The 21026-nt window shown below is 44.5% G+C and overlaps 2 protein-coding genes across 4 annotated transcripts in view; one reads left to right on the top strand and one right to left on the bottom strand.

The window, feature by feature from the left end:
- Window positions 1-15074, bottom strand: hnf4a (hepatocyte nuclear factor 4, alpha). 3 transcript variants are annotated; one of them, XM_060055879.1, is made up of 10 exons: window positions 14927-15074; window positions 4702-4876; window positions 3982-4076; window positions 3583-3689; window positions 3319-3474; window positions 2749-2836; window positions 2481-2633; window positions 2033-2269; window positions 1661-1780; window positions 1-1062 (listed from the first exon to the last, which is right to left on the bottom strand). In XM_060055879.1, the coding sequence occupies exons 1-10, from the start codon at window positions 14973-14975 to the stop codon at window positions 926-928; spliced, it is 1317 nt and encodes a 438-aa protein (XP_059911862.1). In that variant the 5' UTR covers window positions 14976-15074; the 3' UTR covers window positions 1-925. The 3 variants fall into 3 exon arrangements, with proteins under 3 accessions (XP_059911862.1, XP_059911852.1, XP_059911844.1); XM_060055869.1 differs by lacking the exon at window positions 14927-15074 and adding an exon at window positions 6045-6247; XM_060055861.1 differs by lacking the exon at window positions 14927-15074 and adding an exon at window positions 5612-6001.
- fitm2 (fat storage inducing transmembrane protein 2) overlaps window positions 8692-21026 on the top strand; it is a 17179-nt gene continuing 4844 nt past the window's right edge. The window contains exon 1 of the mRNA XM_060056225.1: window positions 8692-8937. The gene's annotated coding sequence lies outside the window, so the exon portion shown is untranslated. The remainder of the gene's footprint in view (window positions 8938-21026) is intronic.

Below are 21026 nucleotides of genomic sequence, written 5' to 3' on the forward strand. Positions count from 1 at the left end.
TTAAGTGTAAAAATAGACCTTGACGTTTTATTTATGTATCTTCACATTGAAAGGTGAACATTTCTTCCTGTGTGTAAGGCAGTTTAGTTTTCAAGGCACAGTTTATTCTTTCAGCTAAACCATGACAATAAATTTATCTCAAACAGAAAAAATATTATATAAAAAATGATACAACATATTTAAGTATTTGAATTGGGGAAATAACATTTCTTCCTCAATAAATGGCTGCCTATGTCTTTTAAAAAGTGGCACCACACAACAGACAACATCCTATCAACCAAGCAATCTTGGTGTAATTTATAACTTATTGAAAGATACTCTATACTCTAGTCATGTAATAAACCCCTGATCGTCATATTATACAACAGTTTTAAACCTTGAATTTCCAAGTGATTTTGTTTAAGAAAATATATTTTGTACTTAACCTGTACAAAAATGTTAAAATAAACCACATTTATATGAATAACAAAGGCATATTACCAACTAGCTGAAACATGGCAACATGGAGTTTAAATATCTATAAAAGCCAAATACAGTGTAATGCTAAAAAATAAATGTTGTAACATTAATACAGCATTGGCACTATCCAATCACCATCAAACAGTAGGCCTGGGGGCGTTCTTTAGGACATCTCCTGCAACCCAACACACGGTTGCCAAATCAAGCTCCGACATCGACACGACTTATGTTGTGTAGATGTCATAAGCAATGTTTTGGACTTTTTAATTGCAGTTGATCTAACAAGGCCCTCATGGGAGTTACGCTGAATGTATGAACCAAACAGACGTTCATATATTCAACCACTGCTACGTAGTTATCGGACATGTTCCGTCGTACATCAGGGACTATTTAGAAGAATGGCCAAACCATAGAACAACATGAACGCAGATATGGTGAGGTGAGAGGCTGTTTGAGTCCAGCCTGGCTACATGGCCTCCTGCTTGGTGATGGTGGTCTGAGGGATGGAGGTAGGCTGCTTAGGCACGGTGGCGATGACCCCCTGGGCCATCTTGTAGTGCTCTGAGCTGGAGGTGGGGGACGGGATGGGGGTCTCAGGAGTGGCTGCAGAACGGGGAACAGAAGAGTGTTAGGCCCAATCCCATTTCTACCCCTTCCCCTTCCCCTTCCCCCTCCCCTTCCCCTTCCCCTTCCCCTTCCCCTTCCCCCTACCCCTTGTTTTGAAGGGGGAAGGGGAAGGGGTAAGGGGTAGAAATGGGATTGGGCCTTAAAGTGAGCGGTCAGCGCAGAGCTCAGGAGAGCATATCTGTCTCTCCCTACGGGAACCCTTTCTTTAAAGCTACCACTTTTCAGACTATGAATAATAAGCACTTTCTGTGAAATTTCTGAGGGCATTAGAATGGTTAAGCGAAAAATAACAGAAGCTTTCTTTGACAAAATAAGCCTGATTAGTCTCCATGAAGAACTTAGAAAAGGATTATTCTGCCAAGCCTGTTAGTCCTTCCAGCAGCCAGATTGATCTGCACAGGAAGTGGGTTGCCAATGAGGAAAAATATGAATAAATGCGATGCTGTTTGGCTCACGGCGTCACTAGTCCTATACCTGTAACCCTGCGCGTGTCTAATCCACCCATTCACCTTTATACTCCTCGGATTCAACGCTGGGACTTTATCTTACTCTGTTCCAGTGTGTTAGCACTTACAGATTTGACCGTTGTGTAGGGGTGAGGGGCCGTTGGAGACGATCACATTGCTGCTGAGGTGCTCCTGGACCAGGTGGGGGTGCAGAGAGTGAGGTGCATGAGGGGCCTCGTTAGCAGAACCTGGAAAACACATGCAGACACACTCAGTCATACATAGAGCTATACCACCGTAACAAACCCCAGGACAGATTGAGATGCACTCTCTGCTTGTGTCTGCGTATTTATTACAAATGGGGGTGGAGGCATCTCGTCTCAGAGGTAGGCTGGGGACATCGGGGTTCAAAGCCGGGCCTGGAACCCTTTTGAACGGAACTGACCCCCTCCGGCCGCGTCCTTCGCAGGCGTCCCCTAGACCCACACACGTCCCCTCACCTCCCAGCAGCATCTCCTGCAGCAGGTTGTCTATCTTGGCCATGCCGAAGAGCTTGACGAACTGGATCTGCTCGATCATCTGCCAGGTGATGCTCTGCAGCGTGGGCAGCAGCAGCAGCAGCTCCCCGAAGCGGCCGCGCGAGTCGTACTGCCGGTCGTTGATGTAGTCCTCCAGGCTCACCTGCACCTGGTAGCGCATGCGCTTGATCTTCACCGGGTCACTCAGACCCTTGGCGTCTGGCACAGGAAGGGGAAGGGCGTGGGTCACATTCATGTTCCAATTGAGGACATTTCAACCGGCAAAAGGTCTTGACAGTATCGTTGTTTAAAAATAAAGAGCTATATTAAAGAATCACGGCTGTGACTTGTATAGTATATTCTTCTAGATTTGGTAGAGGGGAACACAGTGTTATCTGGGTGATCTGGACCCCTCGATTGCTGCTCATACCTGGGTCGAAGAAGACGATGGCTTTCAAGCAAGCGTACTCGTTGTCGTCGATCTGGAGCTCCTGGAAGGGCAGCACCAGCTCGTCCAGGATCCTCACGGCCACCCGGCTCACCTCCAGCTCAGGGCAGTTCCTGGGGATGATGTGGTCGTTCCCTGAGGAGAGGTCGTCCCGTTTTCAACCCATAAAGCGATGTGTCGGGCCGACAGCCGACGAGGGATTCCATCCCATGGTGGATAATGTGTTTGAATGGAAAGCGGTTCTTATTACCCAATAACAGGAGATCTTTGAAGAGCATGGACCTTTTGGCCGCCCCCAGAAGAAGGTGCTCCCCAGCATGTGCACGTAGCAGCGCCACCTGGGAGGGACAACACACTAAATGTGAAACAATGCAATTGTCTCCTTTGTATCAGCTGGCTTCTACCTTAAATCCCACATCAATTTCTTTACAATAAAAGTCTTGTCTTGGGCCCGTCTAAGGAAATTGTCCGATGCGGCCTGGTTACTCTGTCAAACTAACAACGACAAAGAAATGAACATACATCAGCCAATCAGTTACCAAGCCATTCGCTGTGTTAATGATTCCAGAGCGTGGATGTGACTTTACAACCAGCTCATCATATTCTAACCTGGAATGAATACATTAACTCTCAGGATGGCAGAGGACTGCTCCGTGTATATAATGATAGAGAACACAGGCACCACCACACCCCGTTCCTCCACCATGGCTCACTGGGCCCTGCCGTCGTGGTGCAAGGCTGATATAGAAACTGATATGTATGCACACATGTACATTCATTGACTTATTTTGCACCAATCTCAGGATGACTATAGCCTCACCTGGTCGTCCAGGGGAAGGTCGCAGAAGGCTGGGATGTATTTGGCCCACTCCACCAGCACCAGCAGCTGCTGCTTCATAGACTCACACACATCCGTGATGGCGGCCATCTTCTTGGTCCTGATGTCTCCGTTTAGTATGGGCCCCGGGGAGGTGATCTGAGCAGTGATTTAGGACAACATCAGAACCAGGAGGCAGTGTTACCCCCAGCTCCTGGTACGGTGCGGGGGATAAGGGTTAGGGTCCTGGCCTGGTCCGAGCCTCACCTGTCTGGACAGAACATCAGCCTGGATGAGGGCGTTGATGGAGGGTAAACTGCTGTCCTCGTAGCTGGACCTCCGGGTGCTGATTCTGTCCCTTTCATTCTGTACAGCTGAGAACACACATGCACAGACACACACACACATTTAATTTAACATTTAAAACAATGAAGCATGTAGCATTTAGCACGCCGCATGCTAAGTCACGTGAAGGAAAAAACAAGGCTTCCAAGGCTGTCCTGTTTATCAGTATAGGGCTATTATGGCTTAGAGATGTTTGCTCAGCATAAACCGCTCATAGTCTCCAGCGCTTCACCGACTGAACATTAACAAGATCTCTGCTCTGGTGGCTATTGCGACACACTCACAACTCGCTTCAATTTAACATCAATGTCCTCAATCTACCTTCTTTCTTCATGCCGGCTCTGAAGCACTTCTTGAGCCGACAGTATCTGCACTGATTCCGCTTGTCTTTGTCCACGATGCATTGTCTGTTGAACCTGGGACCCCAGAAAGACAAGGATTAAAGACAAGTGCAAAGATATGTGTGCACATGCATGTGTGTTGTGTGTGTCTGTCCGTGTCTGTGTGTGTGCATGCTGTGTGAGTGGGTGTGTTTGTGTGTATATGTTTCGGTCTGTCTGTGTGTGTGTGAATGCATTCAAGTATGCGTGCATGTCTGCGTGGGTGTGTGTATGCATGTTTGTTTATGTGTGTGCATGCATAGATGTGTGTGTGAGTATGTGTGTGTGTGTGTGTGTGTGCGTGTGTGTGTGTGTGTGTGTGTGTGTGTGTGTGTGTGTGTGTGCGTGCGTGTGTGCGTGCGTGCGTGCGTGCTCGGGTGTTTGGGGGAAAGGGAAGTGTGTGTCGGGATAGTTTGGGCACCAGTGAGTCAACTACCCGTGTCCTCAATATTTAATCATTAAAATACTTTAAAAATAAGATCAGTCATCCCTTGGGGCAGCATGGGCGCTGATAGGTGAGGATGGTGCTGGTGCTGATAGTGATGGTGCTGGTGCTGATAGTGATGGTGGTAGTGGTGGTGGTGGTGGTGATAGAGGTGGTTGTGGTGGTGGTGGTGGTGGTGGTGGTGGTGGTGGTGGTGGTGAAGCCTCTCGCTCTCACCTGCAGGAGTACATGTGGTTCTTCCGAACGCTGCGCCTGAAGAAGCCCTTGCAGCCGTCACAGCTGGAGGCCCCGTAGTGCTTCCCCGTGGCCCGGTCCCCACAGATGGCACACAGGCTGCCCGCCACAAGATGGCCGCCCGCACTCATGGTTCCACTCTCAGCGGGGGAGGAGTCTGACACACAGAGGGACAGCAAGACGGGGAGAGAGACATGGAGAGAGAGAGAGAGAGAGAGAGAGAGAGAGAGAGAGAGAGAGAGAGAGAGAGAGAGAGAGAGAGAGAGAGAGAGAGAGAGCGGGAGAGAGAGAGACAGACAGAGAGAGATTTCTTCATGAAATAGTATATTAAAGGTGGAACATGAATAATCCAACTCATCATTTATAATGTGATTGTAGCCGCATTATTCAAAGGACACTTCAGAGGTGCTACTGGCCTTGGTGAAACAGCAGGCAGAAGGACTGAAGCCTGATCAAAATCTATACGGTGTCTGAGTGGCTGAGACAGTCAACACTGAGGGCTTGATCATATCTGAGAGGACAATTACTCTGGATCGTCTTCCCACCCTCATGGTCACAACATTTGATCAATCAATCAGTATGATCAAATGATCAAATGATCAGACATTAAATCATGCCTCTACAAGGCTTTCGAACTGTTGAATGCAAATTAAGTTATTTAGGATTACACTACAACCTTACCAACATACTACAGGAAACAGGAAAATATCTAATATCTAAAAATAAACTAGATATGTAGCTTGATAGATATCTTGCCCACCCCCCCACCCTTTTCATTCTAGCTGGGAGCTGTTTCATTTTTGCATCAGGATCATTAGCAGAAGTCATGGGACACTGAGTCCCAGCGTCATACTGACTCCTCTCTTACAGATTCATTACTGACATCACTTACACCAGCTAGGGAGACTCACTGACAGGACTCTGAGAACCAGCCGTTTGTAACAAGAGAGCCATGCTTCACCAGAGAACCAATGTATATCCACTATCAGACAAGGATCTGGTCCAAACATGACCCAGACCGGTCACGTCAAGTCCAGAAGTCTCAACAATGAACCGCAATCCACCTGCGATCCAGACTTCTTCTGAAGGGCTACTCCAGTATGGAGTTGTAAATCAACATCTGTTGATGCCAAGAGTCGAGACATTATCATCAAGTGATGAAGTCAACTGACACCAGGAGTGAGTGGACAAATGCCCCTGTTTATCGTCCCCATGTGGAGGACCTTCTCCAGTGTGGAAACCCCGCCTGGGACCAAAGTTTTCCCCTGGACTCAAAAGTCTCAAAGTTCAACGGGATGAGCAGTAGCCGCACACATGTGACTCACCTGCGCCCATGGCCAGCACCTGCATGTTCTCAAACTCCAGCGTGGTGTAGGCTGGGTCCAGGGCCTCGCTGTAGTCTGCCATGTCCATAACTGCTGCTGCTCCGCTCTGGACGGACGAGATGCTTCTACTAACTCTGCTACCTCCACCACTGCTACCCTGAGCGATGTGGGCTAAGACAAGACTTGACCAAGAAGCCCATGTGCCCCATCCACTAAAGACAACCCCCCCTCCCGACACCACCAACCCAACCACCCCCTCGCCCCCCCATTAAACACCCCCTCCTCCCTCCTTGGGCCTGGGCCACGCCCCCTTTAAAGGTGGATATTTGATGGGGGGGTGGGAGTTTACTCCTCCCCCTCCTCCTCCTCCTCCCCCCCTGAGTCTGGTTGATTTTTAACCAGACTCTCAGTGATGAATCAACTTTTTTGAGTGAGAGATAACACAACATTGATATCCTTCTTCACCTTCTTCAGTGCATGTATTATCTATTTCTCTCTCCCTTTCTCACCACATCGGAGTTCCACCAGTAAAAACCAGTTGGTGTTTTGATGGGAAATAGTGTTCTTCTGTGTGTTTTTGTGTGTGTGTGTTCCTCGTTGAGCAAGGTATAGCTTACCTACTGTTGCTTTCACTGAGACCCAGTAGACCTACTTCCTTTGGGCCTAATATGTACCCGCTAAATCTCAGTTAAGACTGACATAATTAAGCATTGAAATAATTCTCCCTGAAGCAAACCGATGCCTTTGTGTATCAATAATTAATTGCTGAAATGCAGTCACGTGATGCTTGCTCCGACCCAATCCCCAGAAAGGGCACTTTCAGACATTTGAAGCCTTTTTATCACAGCTGTTTGAACTGCTTCATGATGGACATGTAATCGGCTGTTAGCCTTTGGTATAGAAAGAAACATTGTGATATATTGTGTGGAGCCGTTGGATTCTCTAGAATGCACCTCACAGAGCACACAACGTTGAGATTGCAATACGTTTCTCAATCTCGCATGTCCCCTGGGTCAAATCAGAACATATTTACTTTTTGTTTGGTAACTTACAGTTAAGCACAGAAACCGATGTTCTTATCTTACACATTCGTCTATCTGACGAAGCGTTGTCTACAAACATCTCCCGGCACTCCGAGCGGTTTAACAACAAGTATTATAAACATGACGGGATTAAGTCAAGTTTGAGTTTTGAAAAGGAAGCAGAAAGTGTTGTTGCGCTCGGTGCCTCCTGTGCGTAGGAACAGAAACATGACAAACAGCAGCGGCTGTTTGAAGAGGGGAAAGTTGCAGCACACAGTGATAGGTCAACGCTCCGAGGTTCATGCAGACCTCAGGAGCCCTAGACCCCGCCAGTCTGACCTCAGCGGCCAGCGGACCAGCAGGCATTAGCACGGCACGTCTAACCCCACCACGGGGCTTTGGTGGGACACAACTATCTATACCATAACACTATACCACTTTTCTCTTTTCTACAATGGTAAAATAAAATAAAAATGTATCCATAGTAATCAGAGTACAAAGGTGAATGGTATAAAACAGCTTGTTCAATTGGAGGTATATGTAATCAGATAATTTGTTATTAGGATGTCTTGGAACAAGGAAATCTTTGAACCTTCTTCATAATTGAAGTTTACAAAATGTATAAATCAATCAAACAGTGAGGCTTTTGACCCACTGTTAAATGCTGTTGGTTTAAGGTTGTAAAACATTGAAACTGAGTGCATGCCATCACCGCAACAAGTCAGCACAGAGGTGGCTGATAGCGCGTCTTTACACTGCATTGGTGAAGCTCCTCAACAATATCTATGTTTGTTCAAGAAGCTTGTTCATTATCCAAACCACCTACCAAACAGTCTGTGTGTGTGTGTGTGTGTGTGTGTGTGTGTGTGTGTGTGTGTGTGTGTGTGTGTGTGTGTGTGTGTGTGTGTGTGTGTGTGTGTGTGTGTGTGTGTGTGTGTGTGTGTGTGTGTGTGTGAGTGTGTGTGTGTGTGTGTGTGTGTGTGTGTGTGTGTGTGTGTGTGTGTGTGTGTGTGTGTGTGTGTAGAGAGATGTAGGGGAATCTGTGCTGAGGGTTGGAATGAGTCACCAAGAGCAAATCTTATCTTACCCGTCATTAAAATTATTTTATCACTGCTCCCATCTTACATTTCTGTGAACTTCCCAAGGAACAGCCATATACAGGACAATAAACCATAATCTGGAAGGTTATGGCTTTCCTTAATCACACACGGTGACAAAGTGTTCTGATGCATTTGGATTACACATGCTACTCTACCAACTCACAGGGGCTTATTCTATCAGAGCTCAACCACCTCTGCTAGCAGACCCACGCCAAGCCATGTGTGCAAACTACCAAACTTTACTGATATTAAAAGATTGCAGGCACTAAAGTGCTGTTGATGACTGTCCAACTACAACTGTCCAAAAACAATCCTGGAGTTGTGTGTTTGAGAGGGGATCCGGCCCGAGCAGGACTCGTCAGCAGGACCCTGTTGCCCTGATGAAACGTGTGGGAAGTCGTCTTATAATCAGTCACCCAAACTCCTGCCCCGAGGGCTAAAGTCAGAACCACTGAGAACTGATGTAACACTTGTGATTCCCCTTTGAAACTTCAAACTAGCGTTTGTGAACAAAGTCTATCTTGTGAATAGGAATCTCCGACCGCTGACCAAACTCCATCTGAGCCTAGTTGTACCTTCTCCTCAACGGCTGCATTTCACTCCCAAAGTCTGATCCCAAAAGCCAGCAGCGTTAAGGCAACTGAAATGACCAGATGCTAGACCCAGTAGCCTACTGGCGGTGGGCTGGTGGGAGAATCCCTGACCCCCTGGATGAGGATACTACCGGACCTTAATGTGACTTAGCAGCGCGCCTCCGCAACGGGACAAAAAGTGAGTGTTGATCAAATAGATACAATCGTTTTTTAATGATGGTGATGATTGGTGTAACAGAAGGACGAACGGAAGAGTGGTGCGGAAAGCCTTGAGCTCCGCTCTCCAGCGCTAAACAAAATGATATTATGGGACTTTAGTGTCATAGGAAAGACCTTGTCAAGATTGCTATCTGCTGTCACGCAGCTTATGCAAGCCCTGCCCGAGCCAGCCAGGTAATGTGCCATTCTCCCTCGCTCCTGCTAGCCATGTAATATCTCATTCTTCCCTTAGTCCTCTAGCCAGGTAATGTCCCATTCTCCCCCGCTCCTATGTCCCTGCCTTAGCCATCCATCGTCAGCCATTGTTCATATGGATTGGCTTGGATACGATTAACTACATTTCAATTGTTTTCTATTTATTTCAGTGATGTTTTAAGTGGGAGAGGCTGTTCATGCATAGTAAAGGGTTAACATCAACAGGATCATTGAATCAAGAGTGATGTGATCAACGGCCCACTAAGGCCTACAATGCTTTATTTGAATTAATTCATTGATGAAATTAGCTAATTTCAGATCAAAAGCTGCTCTCGTTTATTAGGCTCATATATCATTGTCAAATTCGATTTTTGGACATTTAGGCCAACACAAAAAAAATAAGTTTTTTATCAGTTTCCCTGTCACAGAACCCATATAATCAAACATGGCACAGCAGTTGAAATAGTTTACTTTTGATCTGACATTTCTCGGATTGGCCTATGGATATAAAGTATTGCATAGCATGTATATGTTTCACAAACGTTACCCAGGCTATTTGAAATACATGTGAAAGGCTACATGAACGTGAAATGAACCAACTGAAAAAAACGATGTCGCGGAGAACAAATAGGTAAACAGTTGCATCAATAAACACGATGCGCAACGTGAATCAATCACAGAGCATGATAAGCTCAGCAATCATTAACCCCTGTTGTGCTGAGAAGTCACTTCGTCTGCCAACCCTATCCCTTCAGTCAGCAGCATCGCTCACAGCCGCCTTATCTGCCTGATTCCCTCTGAGGCCTGCCTCGTCACCAGCCAATCGATACACGCTTATCCTCCACACTGTGATTGACACAGGCCAGTGTTGAGAAAGCCCCCGTGACAGTCCAGCTACATTAGAGAAGGCTTTCTAGGTGATGATCGGCTACTTGTCACATGATTGTCGTTGTGAGTGTGTAAGTGATGTCAGCTCAATACTTTAACAATATCAAAGTATCAGGTCAACCTCCTCTCATCAGGACAGCCTGCTTGAAAAGGTGTTATCCCCCTGGCCCTGGTCGCTGTGGTTAGATACAACACAGCAATTACCATGACTATATATATTATACTATAGATTCTTCCTGTAATTTGCACAACATTTTTGCACTAGAATCAACCGTGGCTGGTACCACTTAACACTTTACACAAACAATTTACACTTTACCTCATTACTTATTCTTACTTATTACCACTGTTTTAGTTGTAGTTGTTTAGTAGTCTTATTATCTCCCTTATTATCATAATATTTTATTGTATCGTTATTATTTATTATTGTGATCTATACTGCTACTTATTTTTACATCTTTTTTTAATTATCTTTATTTACTTGATCTTGTATTGATGCTGCCATGTGGCTGTTGAGGGACCAAACCTACGAATTTGACCCTTGTGTACTGAGATGTAATAAAAGTGATTCTGATTCTGAACAATGAGGAAGACCTCACTGAACCGGACTATCTGGGTACCACTGCCTCCCTGTGGAGAGTTCACCTCATGATGTTTCTCCACCCGGGGGAATGGCTTTCCTTTGGCTTTCCTTTGGTACCAACAGCATTCGTTTCTCCCCCAGCAACAAGTCTAACATTACAACTCAATAATTGGGTTTAAAAACATTGATTTATAGATCGTAGTATGGTAGAACTAATGAGACATTTTTTCCATTCCTGCGAAAAGCACCAGTTTCTACAAATACCGAAATTGTTTGAACAATTCCATCTTGCTGTGACTGTAAACTCCACCGTTAACAAAGCATAATGACAACGTAAAGCGAGGTGCCCTGCGGCTAGCCACCACCACCACCTGGTCTCTTTACCTTGGACGTTCAGCGCTCCATCATGCTCTCCATACATCCCTGTGAGAGCAGGAGCCGTCTCTACAGGGCCCTGAGCCCAGCCCGGGAAGCAGGCGTGAACCGGGCTGCACCGAGGAGGCACCGGGAGGCAGAGAGGCGACGCAGGCTGGCGGCTGCAGGGCTCCTTGTGCGGCTCCCCTGGGCCCCGCGGCGGGTGGCTGGGGGAGATCAGCCTCTAATGCCGTCACAATGAGATTTAATCGGAGCCCGGACGGCTGGATTAATAGTGTTGAGGGAACACTGTGTGTGTGTGTGTGTGTGTGTGTGTGTGTGTGTGTGTGTGTGTGTGTGTGTGTGTGTGTGTGTGTGTGTGTGTGTGTGTGTGTGTGTGTGTGTGTGTGTGTGTGCGTGCGTGCGTGCGTGCGTGCGTGCGTGCGTGCGTGCGTGCGTGCGTGCGTGTGTGTGTGTGTGTGTGTGTGCAATAGCCAACCTCTTAGTTTACTTAGTTAATTAGAGACGGAAAGGCATGGGCTAGATATCTCCAATATAGGCCTAATCTACTATCCTTCATTACACCGAATGGTTGGTTTGTAGTGCTTTTCCTTTGTACTTTCAAGCAGAGAGATTGTAAAAATCCTTTTCTAAAATGCTTTCAATAGACTGAAGACCCAACTTTTCATTCTACTGACCTCACTAAATCATAATGAATCTTAACTCTCTATCTCTTTCAGCTAGACACATGTGTGCTTTTTTAATATATTTTGCTATATATACATATATATATATATATATATATATATATATATATATATATATATAGATATATATAGATATATAGATATAGATATATAGATATATAGATATATAGATACATAGATATATAGATATATAGATATATAACTGCTCAATTGGTTGCAAAATGATCTATTGAAACATGATTATGTAAAAGTTATATGGCTTCCAAAAACATTACGTATACTGAAATGAGACATGCCTGGTCGCCTGGTTTATCTGTCCACTAGAGGTCACCCTAGAACTCTTTAGTTACTGTGTGTGAGTGTGTATTTAAGTCCCCTAGGCCTCGATTCCTCAAATCCGTTTTGTTCTCTTCGGCCTACATCTTATCCTTGTGCTTGCAACTGATTTTATCCAAAGCTTTGGATATTCCGATTTTGAAGTAAATATTGCATATTTTGACGTAAGACAATTACCACAACCACAATTATCCCATCCACTGTATATAATAGACAGATTCAAGATTTCTTTAATTCTGCTACAGCAAGCTAAATACATTTTAGTCTAAGGGAACAACGTAGCTCTAGGGAATGACGGTTAGCCATTTATCACGATTCCATATTCCAGCATATATAGGCCTACTAGGTGAAAAAACCCGGGTGCAGGTTCTTAAAGGTCTGTGACTCGTTGAATCTGTGCCAGTCATACACACTGAGCCTGTAATGTGTGGTTATGGCTCACTGTTGAAGAATCACTCTCAAGTCGTCCAGTTCTCTGGGCAAACACACGGGTTGCTCAGGGGTTGTCAAATGGCTTTTGTTGTGTTTACATTCACCAACTGACCTGCTAAGGCACAGGACAGGCCATCTTTTGTCCATGCTGGGGCCGTTGGGCAACTAATCATCTGTTACTTGATGTTATGTTGTACATGTCTACCTGTATTCCCATTGCTTCACCTTCTTCTGACAAATGTACTCATTGTAAGGGGCTTTGGAAAAAGTATCTGCTAAATGCCCTAAATGTAAATGTAAAAGCTGAGAAAGAATCCAATTAATTAGTAAATTTTCCATTATTTTAACGGAGTAGTCGTCGTAGGAAAACCCTAGTGTAGAGAAGTGTACGACCTGAGCTCTGAAGCAGGAGCAGACCCATCATTAGCTTAACGAGGGACCCGTGCGTTTGTCCTACCACGACACCTCTGTGAAAGAGTCTATTATAATCATACAATATTCATAACAGCCCAGGGCGTTCTCTTCTTTAATAACAGGCTTAGGGTTAGGATTAAAAAAAGGTCATAATTATCCCATATAAGCAGTGGATGGTTTGTTTCCACATGGAAGGGCCACATAAGTTGATCTCGACCACACAGACCAGCGCTAGCTTAGGGAAAACAGCTAGTAAGGAAAGCATAGGCTACACCAATGATTTGGCTTTGGATGATCCATCTATTTGGCTAGTTTTTAGTCAATAAAGATCCTTTAATATAATTCATTTTTCTTCATAAAAAATGCACGTGAGCCTCTAAGCAGAATGGTAAGGGTATTATTACTGTGGTGGTGGTGGTGGTGGTTGGTGGTTCTTATGCGACTGCTACACACGGCTAGCAAAAAAGACTACTTGGTATCTATAAGATCAAGCAACGGCTGCATAAATTCTCTCTCATTCAAGGTTACTCACACATTACAGAATATATTTAACACAGCAGAGAGCCCCTCCTGGGACAGCCATTGGATTAGTTTGTCATCATCAATCTGAACACAACCAGAACTCCTTCAAATCTTAGATGGATTCGACAGCTGCCGCCCCTAAGGTGAAAATGGGTGATGTTAAGCATAATCCAGCTTCCTATTTACAAATCACAAGGTAGCCATTTTGTGCTTTCATGGTACTATTGCCATACCAGCTGTTGCAGTTTTCTGCAGTCCAGAAAAGGTAATAACGGGACTATCTGAAGAGCTGAAATGGCCGTTTGTTTGTTTTTATTTACGCTATATAACGAGTGTGAAAGTCAGCTCCTTGGTAGCCAGTTGCTTTTCACAAAACCCAATTTAGAACTAGATGAGATTAATTCCACGATAACAACTGTTAGGTAGGAATGACATTCAGACTGAGTGATGGGGGCCACCTGTTTAATACTGTAGCCTGATATCCACCCATGAATAATTTCACTACTAAGACATAACTATTATACAGTTCATCAACGGATTAAATACGACACTCAACAACCGATATGAATATGTCTTGTGTTGGAAGAAATGAATACCCAAAGAATGGGCTCTTAAAGGTGTATTGAGCCAGATGAAAAGAGGCAGCATGTCCATCACTGACAGAGGACAATGAAGATCACTATCAGTCAATATTAACAATGTGTCTATGGACAGCCTTCCACCCTGGAATTGATCCCATTCCAGAGAGCCGTGCTGAGGTCTCTTGAGCCTCCCTTTCATTGTCCAGCAGCTTTTAGAAAACAAGGAATAGGAAAGGAAAAGGCTACAGCCACAGAACACACAGCCTAGCATTGCCCTGGGTAACCCTCGCCCCTCTAAACATAATTTTCCTAAAATGCTGTGAAGAACACACAGAGACGGTATCTTTTTAGACACTGCTACATGGCTACAGAGTGTACAGTGAGCAGGGGTGGGAACCAGGACATCTGTTTGATTGTCAGAGTGGCAGCCTGCTGCATCAGAGGCACACAGAACCCGATGCGCTCATTACTCCATACTGAGCCCAAGTCAACAACCTGCTAAGATTAGCTGTTGTCATCGCTTCACCCTTTACCTTCCCCATATAAGCATAAAGTCTGTCCCTAGGCCCAGACATTTGTCAGCATCCTCTAATATTCAGGCCTTTATGAAAAACGTCATCAAAAACTCATTGCTTCAGGGTCACCAGACTCCTGTTCTTGTCTTGAACGCTGTAAATCTACAGATAGTGCAGGACACACCTTCATGAATTGCAGCCATAACAGTAGCCTTGATGCTACAGTAAAAGCCTACTCCAGATATCGAACCAGAAAAGCTGCTGGGGATTGGTGCCAATGTGCTGTCAAAGCCAGGGGCACAGCTGCTGAAGAACACTCTTACACACTTTAAAACCAACACAACGAAACACAAGCAGGCGTCGGACCTGATCTCTCTCCGGCCAAAGCGGTTGCAGCAGCCGAAGCGCCCTGTGTACTCACCGAATGGAAGCCTGACACGCAGAGGCACCTGTGCGTTCACGTTGACCATGCTGCCTTTTCCTTCTCCTTCCGCTCCTCTCCTCCGTCTCAAAGCATCTGAGGTACTCTTCTAGAGTTCCTTCTGCGTTGGTACAGCCAAGGTGTGAAGTATGGAAGTTAGGGCAGGCTGCTGCAGTGTGAGGAGGGTGTTGGTGCAAGGTAAGGCCGCTGGTGCTACTCTTATCTTATTGATTCTCCTAATCTGGGCAAATGTGGGTGGAGAGGTTAACCAGTAACCAGCCTCGTATGGCCGCCAATCTATATGGCAGCTGTAACCATGGCAACAAGATGAAACTCAAATAGACGCGAAGTTATTATGAGTTTTTATCTAGCTCCTCGCCCCCCCACACACACCTTCATCATCAGACTATTTTTCAGAATGTAGGATTAGCAAATGAATACACAGGCAAAAACTGTTTTCTCGTTTATACAAAAGAAGGGAAAGGCAGAAGGCTGAGTAGAGAGAGAGAGAAAGAGAGAGATAGAGAGAGAGAGAGAGAGAGAGAGAGAGAGAGAGAGAGAGAGAGAGAGAGAGAGAGAGAGAGAGAGAGAGAGAGAGAGAGAGAGAGCGCGAGAGAGAGAGAGAGCGTGAGAGAGAGAGAGGTGTGGCACACACATAGTGGCTGCAGACATGTGTACTGCTACCTGAACTGGCAGCCATGTTGTGGTTGTGACATCACTTCCTGACTTCGTAACTCAACCGAGATAGTTAACCGAACAACCCAATGAATGACCTCCCATCCTTTAAAACAAGCGGAAAGGCACATGCACTCATTGGCATTACAGCTGCCAGCCTGCCATGGCCTCTTGGATCTGAGCTCCTGATTCCTCGGCCTACCGTTTGGTTTGAGCAAGGAGTGACTGTTCAGCGAAAACTCCAGCCAAACACTTGGTGTTCCTTCCAGAGCATAGAGAGACGAATATGTCAGTACAGAATACTTCCACTCAAAAGAGAGCCCCCCCACCCTGTATCCTCCCACCTGCAGGGTGGGAGGCTACAGGGTGGGAGCCCCCCTACAGGGTGGTATTACACACTACTCTGGTCTTATATAATAGACCATGTACTGCTCATATTGAATCTGAATGAGGGCCAGTCAGTGTTGTCGATGGACATCGTTCATTCCATGAGCTGAACACTGCTAGCATGGTCAACTGGTCCTCCATTCACATGTAATCTTTCATACAGAACATTAACATTAGACACGGTCAATCTGTCCTACATCTTGCCCCACTGAAAAGGCACCACACCAGTGTCAGACATTACACCCCCTGCCGAGAGGTGCTTTCGGGGATTATGAAGGGTTACATTTATGAAATGGGTTCAAATCTCATCACAACATTTTTCTTACGTTCAATTGTCCACGTGGCTTCCAGCTGAGATGACCAATGGTTCTCTCTACAGCCCAAGACCATCCAGAGGGTTGGATGTGGTTCAAATAGTGATAAATGAATTGCCTTGTGTGTCTGCAGTTCAACCTGTTGCTTGGGAGAATGTCGGTGGCCTGACCAGACCAGACCACACTAAACTGCTCCAGGACAGCAACACAGGTACAAAGAGCCGTGTGGGATTACAGAAGGAGGACGTAGAAGTAGTTTGCTGTTTTAAGAATATTAGAAATGTGGATATGATGCTATTCCAATATATATTTCAAAGCATAGGCTTTGACAATTTGAGGCGAAACCTACGGTTCAGCCAAAATAATAGATGAGTACACCACTGGGAATTACATTGCACATCAAATATATATATATATTTTTTTTTTTTTCATCATGAAATATCTATTGCTTTTAAGTCTGTGCAGCTTCTGCAATTCATATCTGTGTGGTCCCAATCTCTGAGGCTGGTATGAATCGGGATGTGCACCAGGGAGACAATGGGAATCAGGGCAGTATGGATGCTAATACTTTGTGGGTAACTCGTTTGGTTGTGAGAGAGAGAAGCGAGAGAAACCAGGTAACCAATTTTTTTAATCAGAGTAAGTGATATATCAAATATGGCAAAAAGGGTACGTTAATATGAATGTCATGTCAATTTGGAGGTGTATTTGCCATCCCAGTAAAAGGTAGAACTTGGGTCATCTGAACAGCTTTTCATAAATTAAACAATAATAGGCTTCTGAGCAATCAACGGAGTGAGGCGTGACTTTGGCAGCTCCTGCAACATCCACATATTTTTTTACTTTGGGCACTTTTTTAACCTTTTTGTGTGAGTTTTTTTTTTTCAGCACATACATTTCAACTTATTGCCTACCAAAATGCCTCCTAAGTCGAAACCCGGGAGCAATTTACCGCGAACATCCCCACCACATAGTGGCCTTGCACGCCCGGACAGTGAGCCCTCCCCCGCCTCTGGTTTTAAAGGCACCCAGTGCAACTTTATGTAAACATTCAATGAAAAATAAACATTCAATTTCTAGTCTTTTTTACACGTAGTAAGTTTCAATAACTCCATACCATTACATATCGACATTCAAGGAGCAAAGATGAGACGTCGTTGTGTGGTGAGAACTGATAGAAAATCGTAAACAACAACAATCGCCGGTGGGGAGAAGCCATTTTTCCATTGACTGGAAGCCTGCTTTATTTATTGTAGGTTACAAAAAATAAAGAAAATGGCGGCATTGTTGTTGTCATCGATTTTGTATCAGTTCTCACCACACAATGACGTCTCATCTTTGCTGCTTAAATGTCGGTATGTAATGGTATGGAGTTATTGAAACTTACTACGTGTAAAAAAGACTAGAAATTGAATGTTTATTTTTAAGCCTCGAAAGTTGCACTGGGTGCCTTTAAGGAAGAGCTGCTCCGCTCTCTACGTAGCGAGATGGCTGCTATTTTCAAGACAGAGCTTCATGAATACAGTTAAATTCAGGACTTTCAGATAAAGAGGAAGCAAAATGGAACGGTTAAGTTGAGAATAATACATAGGTGACACATAAATGACACAACAACTAACAGAAACATCGAAATTAATAACAAGACATGTGAATGATACATATGCATAGTGTCTGATACAGAAGTAAAGAACATTTGAACAAGGACATTGATAAGTTACATGATGACGCATGGCAAAACTTCCAAAACGTCCTAGCTCACTGACTTACTTAACAACTAACTGAGCCTAATATGCCCGTCTTATGTCCGCCTTTTTCCTGGCATGGTCCGCGCATTTACACTGACCGAGGTAATCTACCAGTTTAATTTCGCATCCCAATTTACCCTCTCGGACCCTAAACATAATGGTGGTTTCATTTTCATGTAAATGCATTTAGAGGGCTTTGCAGTTCTAGGGGCGGGACTTGGGCAGAGGTGTTGCTGGGCCGGATCTACCATTAGGGCCCACGGCACTGTGCCCAGGGGCCCCAACCATTCCCAGCCAGTGGGGGGGCACCACACAAAAGAAACTTTTATTTTATTTTATTTTTTTTATGAATGTTTGTACTCTTAAAATAGTTATACATGGTATTATTAAATAGGGTATTCATTTAAAATTCATTATTAAAACGAATGTCATAAGAACAGCAATATAATGATTCTGAACAATATAGTGGCCTAATGTGACAGTTAACCCCCCTCCCATAACCTGCAGCGTCCTGTGATATCTATGCACCTGAACACAACGCAGTAGTCGGCGGAGTAAGACCAAGCCGGCTACACTTTATGTGTCATTATGTGTGTGTGTTAAAATAATAATAATAAAAATTACAAAAACAATAGGGATCCAACCTGTTGGCTTGGACCCCTAAAAATATATAGAATTTTTTTTTCCTGATTTTTTTCGGGGAGGGGGGGGTGGGGGGGGGGCTTCAGACATTTGTGCCCAGGGGCCTATGATTTGTTAATCCGGCCCTGTCTACAACAGACACAATGCAGCGATATCAACATGAATAGTTCTAGCTGGAGAGACGGTGAAATCCACGAGCTGCTGACCATCATGGGAGAGAAGGTGATGCAGTCGCATTTAACGTAGACGTGAAAGATGGTGCAATCTATGAGAAAGTACCAGAGGAACTTTCCTTACGAGGCTTTTGTCGGGATAAAAACAAGTGGTCAGCAAAATAAAGATTATGTTGGCTATTTTGCACTCGTAAATAGTTAATCGCGTTTGTAGCCTATTTAGCCGGCTCAAACTGCACTTTGCCGACTACTGCGTTGTTTTCCGGTGCACTTAAATGACAAATCCGGTGTAAAATGGATTTGGGATATGTTTGGTATGATAACGAGTTGGAATGTTCGTTTTGGAGCTCAAAAACCGCATATAGACGCATTCTTCAGTTGGCTGTTTTTAGCCGATTCTATCAAAACACTATAAACTTGGAACGATAGGGGCATGTGTTATGGTAAAAACTAAATCGCTATTTTAAACCACTTAAAAGGCTAGAAGTGGCCACTTCTAGCCGGATGTCACAGAGATTGTGACATCCGTCAGCAACACGCAAGCTCTGTGTTTGCCACTACTTATCTACTTATCGAGCCTTAAAAACAAGATGGCGTCGACAGGTGAGCTACTGATGGTATTGTGTGTATAAAATGTCCTTTTTAATAAACAATCTGTACACTTACAAAGTTATCAATGCCTTGTTTTATTTGTTAAGACCCTTATTATACTACCAAAGAAATGTCGGGCTACTTCTAGCCTTTTAAGTGTTTTAAAATAGCGATTTAGTTTTTACCATAACAAATGCCCCCATCGTTCCAAGTTTAAAGCGTTTTGGTAGAATCGGCTAAAAACAGCCAATTTAAGAATGCGTCTATATGCACTTTTTTGCTCCAATACGAACATTCCAACTCGTTATCATGCTAAACATATCCCAGATACATTTTACACTGGATTTGTCCTTTAAGACAGGACCCCTCCAGGAAATATTCACTCGAATAGGCCTATATCTGCCAACTATGAATCAACTATTATAAATACGAAATAAATCAATAAAACTACATAGCGTTTATCCTCGTTTAATTGTGAGATAGACCGTACTTGCCACTGCCAGCAACCATTTAAATGCGTCTGAAGGTCAATGATTTGCGCTAGATTGGTCATTCAAAATAAAGCCCTCCTCCAAGTCAGGGGCGCTGGCCACGTTAAAATCATTGTAAGATCGCAAACTTTTTGCGGTCTATCAAGCAGAGACAGCTTTTCATTGGCGCAAGAAAATCCGGCCTCGGGTCGCACCAGTGTGCTCCCCAGGCCAATGGTATCGCTTGTCTTTTTTGTGATCATATGCTACCTCCCTCAGCAGCATTCGCTCAACACAACTTGGCCCTACATGTAGAGAAGAGATGTATCGCTAACTAGCAGAGAGTTGTAAGCACTTTCCACCTATTTCAGTGGAGGAATTGGACTCACCAATCATTTTATACTATAAGGACTAAGTAAGCTACATATTAATTAAGACTTTTGGCCTGTAGCATATAGGAAGAAAATGAAGCAACTGTCCCATATTTCTAACTGCATTTGAAGTAGACATTGAGACTCACAAAAAAATGGACGCTATAGGACAGTGATCATGATTTGTCTCAATAACAGAATAACAGCAATGGGTCAAATAGCAATGGCTGGTAGAACGGCCATAAAGTAGGTCTGTATGCTGCAGTGTAAGCTTGTCTAGGCCCTGCAAGTTAGAATGTAGGCTATGAATCTGAATGAATAGTAGGTGATAGGTAGCGGCCATCCCCAAAATGCACCCGAATACAGGAATCAAATACCAAATTCAAATTGTTATGGGGGGGGGGGGGCAGACCCCCGCCTATTACTGCGCCCCGCCAACATTTTTGATCATCAGCCGCCACTGCAGAGCACACATTCAGAATTCCATCTTCAATCAGAATCAACCTCCCTTAGTCAATCCAAATGAGGAACACTATCCAATAGTATTAAAAAAAAGAAAGAAAATTAAATACATCTGGGCTATTCAGTGCCATAAAACATCATACAATACAATTTATTTATTTATTTTAAATGAACGTGTTATAGGCCTTATACAAACCTGGTATTGAGAGTACACCTGTATAATATCACAGAGGGCCCACATTCAGAATTCCATCTTCAATCAGAATCCGC

The sequence above is a fragment of the Gadus macrocephalus genome, chromosome 1 (assembly GCF_031168955.1).
Source record: "Gadus macrocephalus chromosome 1, ASM3116895v1".
NCBI lineage: Eukaryota > Metazoa > Chordata > Actinopteri > Gadiformes > Gadidae > Gadus > Gadus macrocephalus.

Excerpts from the sequence above, each read along its gene's own strand:
- hnf4a (XM_060055861.1), bottom strand. The coding sequence starts at position 5,729 with ATGTTTGGACCAGATCCTTGTCTGATAGTGGATATACATTGGTTCTCT. Across the intron at positions 3,690-3,981 it reads AGCCGGCATGAAGAAAGAAG|CTGTACAGAATGAAAGGGAC; the intron begins GTAGATTGAGGA and ends GTGTGTTCTCAG. Across the intron at positions 2,634-2,748 it reads CAAAGATCTCCTGTTATTGG|GGAACGACCACATCATCCCC; the intron begins GTAATAAGAACC and ends ACCTCTCCTCAG.